Source organism: Protopterus annectens, chromosome 6.part0 (assembly GCF_019279795.1).
Source record: "Protopterus annectens isolate FY-2018-M chromosome 6.part0, PAN1.0, whole genome shotgun sequence".
Classification (NCBI taxonomy): domain Eukaryota; kingdom Metazoa; phylum Chordata; order Ceratodontiformes; family Protopteridae; genus Protopterus; species Protopterus annectens.
The window spans coordinates 1,830,859,903-1,830,871,709 of NC_056737.1; the positions used below are offsets into that span (position 1 = coordinate 1,830,859,903).

Sequence of the window (11,807 nt, forward strand, 5' to 3'; positions counted from 1 at the left end):
AAATAAAGATGCATATTAATGTGATGTCCAGCTATATCCCACCGGACTGCCAACAATTAAATGATGCCCCTTACTATCCTGGGTTAGTAACTGAGGAGCTTCAGTCCTCACTACTGACTCCAATATGAGACTCACTTAAACAGAAGTAATATTTCATAATTTCCCTAAGAGCACAAAAGGAACACAATCTATTTTTGTTGGACGGGACTATATACCTCTGTCTACCCAAATGTATTTTCTTATTGCCCACTTCAGAGAAAAGTGTCCCAGTTTAAGACTTCTGATACACTCACACTCAAAACCTCACACATCCAAACACTTCTGAGAAAGTCTGATGCAGATTTCCAGCTGTGTCTCTTTCCCAAAATAAATACAGAAATGCTGCCACCAATCAGAGGGTCTTATGCCCTTCAAAAGGGGTGTCCAATTATGAAAATTAATTATCAAAATAAATTATATATATCACCAGAACAGCCAGGCCTCGGGGTGACCTGGGGAGTATCCAACAGGTAGAAGCACTCTAATCTCTAAAGAAAAACATTGGCTTTCGGTCACAATGTAAAATAATGAAAAACATTTAATAATAAGTAAAGATGATTACAAAATTGAAAATCAATAACTCTCAATAAACATTAGAATTCAATCACCAAAAATGTAAATCAAACTGCAGAATAGGAATCCATTATTCAAGAAAAACTATCTTAATAACTAAACTTTCCTGATCTAACTAAAGAAATACTGGCCCTGATCTACTGTAAGATATAATAGCTAGGCTAAGGCAAGCTTGCAGTTTTCTTGGTGAGTTCTCTTTTCTTAGTGTTCACTGTGCTCAGTACTTGACAAACTGCACAGCTATTCAGTGTCAACTGTCTTCAGCAATCTCAACTGTCTCAATTGTCTAATTTCAAAATATAACAGTCAGCTGTGAAAAAAGATTCCTTTTTTGTCAATCAGCTGTTTAAATCATCTCCTGGCAACAAGGAACATTACAATGGCATCACTCACTGCTCAGCTGATTCTCCACAGTTTGTACTTTAGAATTTCCCTCTCAAACATGCTCAGTTAGAAGCGCATCAAGGCAGTGACAAATTCTTTAAACATTCTGTTTAAACAGGGAAAGACTCAACATTTTAAACTTATGTACATTTTCACAATCAGGCATGCTGACATACAATACAAGTTAATCTAAGAATATGCACAAATATCCTGCCAGACATGTTAACACAGATGACAGTGGTTTCAGTTTCTTCGCAATTGCATTACTTTAGCTGTAGTATTTTTGATACTGACTTCAATTTAGTAATGCTGCTACATTTATATTGCTAATTTCATGCTCCAGTAAAGTTCTGCAATGTGCACCATCACTTAGAATTAACTAAAATTTTACATCTTTGATTGATAGCTCCTATTTATTCTGTTTTAAAAAATGTATTATTTTTTGCATGTTGCCTTTCTTAACAGTGTATCTAAACTTTGTTATATTGTACAACTACTATGTTCCCTGGGACCATTAAACAAAAGTAAGCAAGTAAACAAACAAACAAATAAATAATGTTTCTAAATAGGAGCTTGAACTTAAGGTCCAAGCTGGACTAACTGGACTAACTGGACTTACTTCCTTCAGATTGCAGCAGACTCTCTAGCCCTCCCAGTCTCTATACTGATTAACCGGTCAATCTCTGAATCTAAAGACCTTCCATCTGGAAAGAATTTTATACCCTACCTATACACAAATAAGGTAACTCCATAGACATCACCAATTTCAGACTAATAGGCATCCTGTCACCTCTCTCAAAAATCTTAGAAAAATGTGTGCATAAGCAAGTCATGGAACATCTATTGTAAGAATATTTGCTCACCCCCCACAACATGGCTTTCACCCAAAACATAGCACTACTATAGCCCTCCTTTCCTTTATTAACACTGTTTCTCTGGCCAGGGGCAATAATAAACTAGTATCATGCATATTCCTAGATCTATCTAAAGCATTTGATACAGTCTTTTACCGTTTACTTCTGGACAAACTCACAAACCTTAATTTCTCCTCCTCTACCATTGCCTGATTTAATAGCTACCTCACAGACCGACTTCAATCAGTAAAATGGATCTCTGCTCTTTCTCCTCCTCTCTGTAGTAAAATGGGCATTCCCCAAGGATCTATACTAGATCCTGTACTCTTCAATATTTTTACTAATCAACTCTACACCTCCTGCCCTCAGTCAACCATCATCCAACATTCTAATGACTCCACAGTCATCACCATTGTCAACACCCTCTCAGACTTAAATTCTATTACTCAGAAATCCTTCAACTCTGTCGAGTCCTGGCTCTCTAAAAATCAGCTAATTCTGAATCTTAAAAAAACTAAACTCTTACTTTTTCTCCCCAAAAAACTATATAACCATAAAGCCACGTTTGCTATCCACGCTCTAAATAAAACACCTACCATAGCAGAACCTAACAGTGAACTTTTAGGGGTCCTGATAAATGACCAATTGAAATTTGATTTGCATGTTAATAATTGTATTAAGAAAACCCATCAAAAACTTGGTCTGTTATATCGAAATAAAATGTACCTATCAACAAAGCTAAAGTCTCATTCTCTTATGCCTATCTCCTACCTAGCCTTCTGTACAGCTCTCAAATCCTCGTTAACCTCCAAAACTCTCAACTAACTAAGGTATAGAATGCCTATAATAAAGTGACCATTTTTGCTGCCAACCAAAGCTATCATTCTCATCACAGCCTCTCTTTAAAACACTTAAACTTGCTTGAATTACCCACCAGCTTCTCTTCTCTCAGCTTCAAATTATCCACTCTATCTTATACCAACCAGATTTCTGTCCAATCCTGTGTCCCCTAATCTCCTTCTACACTCCTTCTAGAACTCTCCATAGCTCAGACCAAAACTTACTACAAATCTATAAACCTAACAGCAAAACTGGTCAAAACCTCTATGGCTGCCACCCTACCATCTCTTGGAACAAACTCCCTTTAGAAATCAGATCAGTTAAGCAACCTAATGAATTTAAATCAGCTACCAAAGATTACCTAAAACATCACTGGTCTTTCCACTGTACTCTCCCTCCATAAACTGCCTTCCTGTCCTATTCTAGCTTACTATCCGTATTTCACTAATTTTTTTCTGCTCTGCGTTACCTCTCTTAGACATCTTAACCATCTAATTTTTCTGTTACCCCATTCTAAAAATACTCTGTTCTCATATACTGCCTCTATGCTCCTCACTAAAGGCAACCTCCTTGACTGCTTTTCAAACTTGGTATATTGTATGATATACTTGCATACTATTCCTACACATACCTTACATGTAATGTCAACTTGAACTCTATAAATAGTCCTTATGCTTTTAATGTTTCCCACTTAAAAATGTCAATGTATTTTCCTTTTTATATTGTTTTTGTGATTTTTACTTATACAGTTATATTTTAATTGTACAATGCCATTTTAAATCTGCGGAGCTTTTCTCCCCGGATCTCTGCTGAAAACGGGCTATCAGCTCAGCCGGACTAACCCAGTCAACAAATGTAAAATAAAATAATAAATATAACTGGAAGTTGATGTCAGGAGAGAAATGCACAATGAACAATTTCACTGCATGAATTAGCTGCCCATGAGAAGCTTTACTATTGGGCAACACTGGGATAGCATTTTTACAGAACTGATAAATGGCAACAAGGCACAACTCCTTCACAAACAGGTTCCTAGATTTATACTGTTGAGGTGGGAAGAAGCAATGCAGAAGACATAGACGCAATTCGCATCCTAGACTGCAGTGCTGAACAGCTGACAAAGTTCACACTGCTGGAAGTATGCGTGACCCATGTCAGATGACAAGAAGGAGGGACAGCTAATGCTGTTCCCTGAGAGAATTGATTAATGCTGTACTTAAAAGGGATGGCTAATCAAGTCAATATGATCAAAGAATTGATAGAAGGATGGATGACAAAGTCCATACCCCAAAAAGAATGAATGACCACTGTCATTACCAGAGATTGGATGGCTAAATGCTTTCCTTAACAGTGTCTGATCTTGAAGTCATGGTCATAGAGTCCCATTAGTAGTGGATAACGACAGATCACTGATGTACTTACAAAGCACATTAGTCTAAGCACAGTGGGCTAAAGGGCTGATATCATGAGCACTCTCTTCTCATACACAAGATTTATGAGATGGAATTGTATACATACAAACCTGAATATCTTTTTTCCAGATTTACTACACAGATTATTACTAGCTACTGATTGTTAATATCAAAGTATTTAATTAAACATTTGTAGAAAATGTACTTTGATATAACAAAGTTGTCAGCTTTTAATATCTTATATGCCATATCAGTATTTATTAATGCCATTTGCCTTTCTATCTATTATGATTAGGGTGGGGATTGAGGGAGAGGTGTTTGTGTGTGTGTGTGTGTGTGTGTGTGTGTGTGTGTGTGTGTGTGTGTGTGTGTGTGTGTGTGTGTAAGTGTATGTTTGTGTATGCATCGATAGGCATATGCAAGGTGAGTGCATGTTTGTGAATGTGCAACCTTGAATGATCTATTGTACGGTTAGAGCAGTGATTATATGGAAGCATTGAAATAGCTCCTGCTGCAAGTGTTATTTGGCATGACACATCCAGTCTGCTGATGTACCGTTTATTCCTTGCCAACATTTCAGTGTATTGCACAAAAGCTCTTTGAGAGGCCATTGCAAACTGAACAACTTCTGTTTTATTGGCTAGACTCATAATTGTAGTACCAAAACATCACTGCCATCCCACACCAGCCTAACTCATGCAGACTTCCTCCTTCCTTTTAGTTTTATCACCATATATTACAATCTGTTGTATCTGTTCTTTCTTACTCCTAGCCTAACCTCCCTTTTAGCAGTCATCTTATATACGTTATTTCGCTTCTGCATTTCTTATGTTGCTTCATCCTGTCTTCCTTATTCAGTTTGCTGAGTTATATGCCAAGTGATACGTAAATGTGGTCTGTTCAACGCGTTATGTGTAAGGTACTTTTCTATATGGACTACAGAACTCCTAGTACCCCTGGAATGTGTGCCTTTCCTCTGTAAATAAATCCATCTTTGCAACAACTCTCTCAATCACACATGGCATGGAATTTCACAATCCCATACCTCTCCTTGGGTAAGGATTAAAATATATTAATTTACAAACTCATATATCTTCTTTGTAATACAGTACCATAATATCTGAGAAATGTGATGTGCCTTATTTTATTTTGGACATCCGGCCTTGTGTGCCATGATTACTTTCTTTTGCTGATTTTAAGTCCCAGTATGTTTGATTACCTACCCCTGATTATTATTTTACATTAAGTTTCCCTTTCCTTTTCTAGAGTGTAAACAGTAATGATTACCTTTGCGTTATACCTTAGGTTCATAGGTTCATACTAGGCTATCTGCCATAGGGCATTTATAAGCCTAGACAGAGTGTGTTTGGCTTTCGCCACCCATTTTAAATTAATTTTGCTATGCCCTTTTTCGAGGTTAGTATACTGTGCCTCTGTCTGACAGTGACACAGAAGTGATACCCGGGGTAAACCTACGATCTCCCATCCACTCATCAAGATTCCTCTTGAAGAGAGTCAATGAGGGACTCTGCCTAACCTGGACTGGGATTTTATTCCAGAGTGAAGGGAGCCTCTGGGTTATGAATCTGTCCCTCCAGCATGTCCTATTTATTTCAGTGCTGAGGTTCAAGTCTCTCGAGCGTAGCTCGATGGGATTTGGATTTTCTGAGGTGCAGCATGTCCATTAATTCCGGGTTGGACATGGCTTTATACGTCAGGCACAGATCGCCTCTGAGCAGGCGGTATGCCACTGAGTAGAGCTGCAGTTTCTTTAACCGGGAAGCATATGGCATCTGTTTGAGCCCTTTGATCCTCTTGGTGAGGTACTTTTGGGGTCTTTCCAGTTGCTGCAGGTGTCTGGAAACGTACATCCCAAACGGGGCATTGTACTCAATTATGGGCCTGATGAGGGATGAGTAAAGAGGCACGATGACCTCCCCTGATCTAGATGTGAATCCCTTCATGATTAGGTGGGCTGTATAAAATGTTTTTCTAACCACTTTGGCCACGTGGTTGTCAAATGAGAGATTGCTATCAACCTGGGTCCCCAGATCCCTAATTACTTCTTCTGTACTTAATGGATTACCACCTATGTGGTAATTTGTGGGCACTTTGTTTTTGCCAAAGGGGATGACTATACAGTTTTTGGCGTTTAGCTTGAGGCCATGGCTCTGGCACCAGTTGTCTGTTTCTATGAGTCCCTTTTGGAGGATGCTTGTGTCGGCTGGAGAGTCAATTATGGCGCCCAGTTTGCAGTCATCTGCGAACCTGGTCAGCTACAGTCCTTCCGTATTGGCCTGTACCTCAGAGAAATATATACCGAACAAGAGAGGTCCCAGGACTGAGCCTTGTGGGACGCCACTTGTAACTGGTTTGGAGTCTGACATGTCTCCAGCAATTCTAACCATGTGGGTTCTATCCTTGAGCCAGTTTGCAACCCATCTAGTGACATAGGGGTTTATATTTAAGCTGGTGAGCTTATCTATAATGCCAGAGTGGGGTATTGTATAGAAGGCTTTTGCGAGGTCCAAGTAGGCTATGTGGACCACCTTCCCCTCGTCAATGGCCTTGGTGACTGTTTCAAAGAAATCGACCAGGTTTAAGTGGCAGGATCTGCCCTTAACAACGCAGAACTGGGTAGGATCCAGTGTCTGTAGGTCCCCAATATCTTTATTTATGAGGTCCATGATGATCCTTTCCATAGCTTTGCAGACCAAGCTAGTCAGGCTTATGGGGCGATAGTTTCCAGGATCTGTTGAGGCACCACCTTTGTGGAGAGGGACCACTGTTGCTGTACGCCACTCTTTGGGTACATATCCTGTAGTAAGGCTGAGATTGAACAGTAGTTTTATGTTTGGGTTTAGCTCTTCTTGGAGTTCATGTAGGACGCAGCCCGGGACACCGTCTGGTCCCATTGATGCTGTGTTTTTTGCTTTGGAAAGGGCGGCTCTTACCTGAGCATCTGAGATGTCAGGGGGCAGCACTCTGCTGGGATAGATATTTGCCCTTTTGGTGGGGGGGGGTTTGCGCTGTACCTGTCAGCTAGGATGTTGGCAATGTCTGTGGGTTTGGTGTATTTTTTGTCATTTTGGACTAATTCTGAGCATATCTGGGAATTCCCACCCAGGTTCCTAACATAACTAAAGAAAGCCTTGTGATTATCCTTAGTGTCCTGTGCAATTTGTCTCTCGAAGCTTGCCTTAGACAATTTTATGAGAGCCCGTAGTTTTTTGCTAATACTGATCAGAGATGCCTTCCCTTTTTGGGATTTTGCTCTATCATGTAGTAACTTCCTCCTTCTATTGTATAGTTTGTTTATGGCTGGGGTCCACCAGACAGGACGTCTGCCTTTGGAGGATTGGGTCTTGGTTTTATTTGGGATTGCATGATCTATGCATTCCTAAAGGTGCTCATAGATTGCGTTTATAAAGGATTCTGTGGTCTGGGCTGTATTTTCCACAGGCCCGGGGGCTTTGAAGGATTCCACCTCGGTTTTGAGGAGTGTGAAATTTGCTTTAGAGAAGTTTTTCACTGTGGTTTTCTGGGCAGGGGGTGGGGTCGGGATGTGAATATCCAGTGAGATTAGTTTATGGTCTGATCTTACCAGTGAGGGATACACTTCTGGTCTGGAGCATAGAGTCCCCATGTTGGTGATGATCAGGTCCAGTATGTTTTCCCCCCTTGTGGGAGTAGTAACAAGTTGTTCCATAGCATTTGAGTTTATAAATTCTAGGAACATTTGGGCTAGGGTGTTGGAGCTAGAGTAATGCTCCCAGTTTATGTTTGTGTAGTTGAAGTCGCCCAATATAATGGTGTTTGGAGAGACCTTCATATTTTCCAGTGTTCTCAGGAAGGCCGAGTGGGGTTCCTGGGTTTGGGAGGGTGGTCTGTAGCAGGCTATAAACTGGAAGGTAGTTTTACCCACTGTTAGTTGCACATGGATAGTCTCTGATGCTTCATGCTGTGCCACCAACCTGGAGGTGTGGGTATCTTTGACGAATATTGATACTCCCCCTCCTTTTGTGGTTCGGTCCAAGTTGGGATACCACTACATCTACCTTAGTTTGTGAAATCAAGTAGTCAATGAACAACAATCTTGTAAAACTACGCACTTTAAAAACAATATGTTAAGCATTCTCTAGAATCATATGGATAAAATGTACTTCTCAATGAAATTAAAGACAATGCAAAGTAAAAATGTATGCTGTATCATTTGCTATTTGCAGAGTCTGGGTTATAGTTACAGTCTGTAAGAGTGATCGCTCATAAGAGCAAACACTCTTACAGACTGCTTTTTCAGCCTGCTGGCTGCTCTCTATATAAGATCACGTTACAGCAGGATGTGGAATTTATAATTAGCAGTAGGGGTGGAGGGTGTAGACCCCCAAGAGGGGGGTGCATGAGGGTTTGCCTACTGCAAAAAAAAAAAAAAAAAAAAAAAATATATATATATATATATATATATATATATATATATATATATACATATAGGTTTACCACCGCTTAACCGATGGACACAATGTCGACTGTCCGTGTATCGAATGCAGTGCAGCAAATATGTAAAGTACCGAATGCTAATGTATCGAATGGCAATCCCGCTCCCCCTTTTGGACCCATGTTAGCACTCGTTTAGAATGTAGAGCAGTTGAAAATGTCGCATTCGGTGTTCTTTGCAACATTCCGACCATTCAACATGCAAAACTTCGGGATTTCGAATCGAGCATTGGTGGGTTTGACTGCAGTGTATTCCTTAAACGGTGATAAACTATATATATATATATATATATATATATATATATATATATATATATATATATATATGTGTGTGTGTCTACTGCTTTTCATCGAATACCACATATTCGAAAAAGAGCAGTAGACCGCTCAGTTACGCGAAAATGCACTTATTCAAAAGTGCACTTTCACGAACTCAGCTTCTACGAACGGATTGCACCACAGTGGAAGACAGCAGGAAAACGTGCTATGTCCTCCACTGTGGTGTGGTAGTTATGGACCTTAGGGTTAGGGCATGGGTCATGGTAAGGGGATAGCCCTACTAGCTATCCCCCTACCATGACCCGTGCCCTAACCCTAAGGTCCGTGAATACTGCACCACAGTGCAGGACAGGCTATCCTCCACTGTGGTGCGGTAGTCACTGACCTTAGGGTTAGGGCACTGGTCATGGTAAGGGGATAGCCCTACAAGCTATCTCCTTACCATGACCCACGGCCTAACCCTAAGGTCTGTAACTACTGCACTAAACATCAGTAGTAGCCCGTTCGCTGAAGTGGGTTTCGATTAAGTGCACTTTCACGTAACCCAGGGTCTACTGTGTGAGTTCGAAGAAGTGTATTTTCGAACTTATACAGTAGACCCATATATATATATATATATATATAATTTAATCTTTTTAGATTTGATTGCGCTTTTTGATTTTGCCCTTTTATTTTACATCTGTTATATAATGTGAGACTAATAAGCACCAAGACTGAATTAAATGTAACATGTGCATTAAATTTATACACTGTATGCAATAAGCTTATATGGACTTTCTTACAAATTAATTTGAATTCAGTGCAGTATCTCAACAAAATGATTTCATGGTAGGTACTGCGTAATGATTTACACACAACAACAATGCATTCTAGGTTGGCATAGTGGTATCACTACTTCATCCTTACACACAGTTTCTAATGTAAGGTTCTCCAGTTGCAAGACATATTTGACATACTTTCTAAGAAGTAAGAATCTCATATATGAGTGAAATATTGTGAGTTTGGTTTTGATGCAGGAAGTTTCAGTGCCGAGGAAGATTTGAAGTGGTTGTCATTATCGACAAAAATCAACTGCAAAAAGAACACAATTTTTGAATCACAGACCACATCATTTGGTACTGTAATGATAAAGAGCTTACAACCTGCTCCAAGGGTTTATTACTTATACTTGCTTTGAAAAGTGTAGCTGTACACTTTGCGCAGAAAGAAAAAAATAAAAATTAAAACAATTATTTGCAATGCTATCAGCATTTCAGGACTTCTCTTTTGTTATGTGGTACAGGAAGAACCTGTCATTTGGAAGATACAGGGTTCCCAGTCATATAAGGTTATTATAAAGGGAAAAGGGGGCTTGTTGATAAGTGACTAGACACAGGTGGACAGAAAATGTGTGATAGAAATTCACATCTTTGGTGAAACTATGCAGCATCTCACTTGATCAATACAGAAAAGTAATGCAATCCATAGAGTTGAAAAATAAACAGTATGTCAGACACAAATATGGGTCCTTAAAACTGTCTTTCAGGGATGCCAGCCTGGTGGTGCACTACATTGTTGTGACTTCTACATTAATTATTTACTTTTCATGAAGCAGCTGATTAATGGATAATCTATTGTCTACATGCAGGCTTCTGGTGGTGGAAATGAGACTTATAACATTTGACAACTTCACAAAGCACCCAGGACATTTTCAGGAAGTGGTCAACAGTGAAAGCAGAGTGCATGGCCTGATACAAAGAATCCGTGAACGGACTGGGATTGAAAGCACCAAACTACAAGTCTTCAGGGACAAGTCATTTTCCAAAGAGTCATACCTACATCCAGTCAAGTCCCTGCAGGAATGTGGCTTCCAGGGAGGCCCTCCTAGCACCCCTGATTCCATTACCCTTTATTACGATTATATTATTGAAATCATTGACTGCCCACTCCTGAACTGTGACTACTATTTTAGAGTGAAATAATACATATACATGCCATTTCTTCATCTCTAGTTTCTTCTTTTATTTGTAGAACAATGTTTTCACGTTGAAAGAGGTAAGAGAAAATCTGAATTATGTAACATTGGTGTAATGTGTTGTCTGGTAAGACTTTTCATAATCTGTGAAATTTTTATGCACCAACATAACAAAAGAGCTCATGAAGCCTTTATAAAACTATACGTACCTTTTTGAAATTACACACACACACACACACACACACACACACACACACACACACACACACACACACACACACACACACACACACACACACACACACACACACACACACACACACACACACACACACACACACACACACACACACACACACACACACACACACACACACACACACACACACACACACACACACACACACACACACACACACACACACACACACACACACACACACACACACACACACACACACACACACACACACACACACACACACACACACACACACACACACACACACAGACACACACACACACACACACACACACACACACACACACACACACACACACACACACACACACACACACACACAGACACACACACACACACACACACACACACACACACACACACACACACACTTGCAGACACATATATGTACACATGCATATAGATGTATGTCATTGAAAGAGAGACAGAAGCAGACAAACAGACATGCATGTGAATTTGTGGTACAGACAATAATCTTTCCTTCTTGATTTATACCACCTTGTTAAGTTCACTCGGTGCAATACTCAAACACCTACGCACTCTGAAAATTTATCAGCCCTGAGACTGTTTTCTAGTATTTCAGCTTTGGTATTCTCTGTCATTGATATTAATCTTGTCATTTATGGTTTCACATCAATTTCAACATTACAGAAGCTCAGGAAGTTCTCCAAATAATCTAAACTGTCTTGTTCTGTGTACTGTACCAGTTATTTAGT

At 39.8% G+C, this 11,807-nt stretch overlaps 1 protein-coding gene across 1 annotated transcript in view; it reads left to right on the top strand.

Moving 5' to 3' along the window:
* Positions 1-11,082, top strand: part of LOC122804120 — a 253,667-nt gene extending 242,585 nt beyond the window's left edge. The window contains exon 6 of the mRNA XM_044073767.1: positions 10,503-11,082. Within this exon, the coding sequence (XP_043929702.1) occupies positions 10,503-10,836 (334 nt within the window). The 3' untranslated portion in view covers positions 10,837-11,082. The remainder of the gene's footprint in view (positions 1-10,502) is intronic.
* The last annotated feature ends 725 nt before the right edge of the window (positions 11,083-11,807 follow it).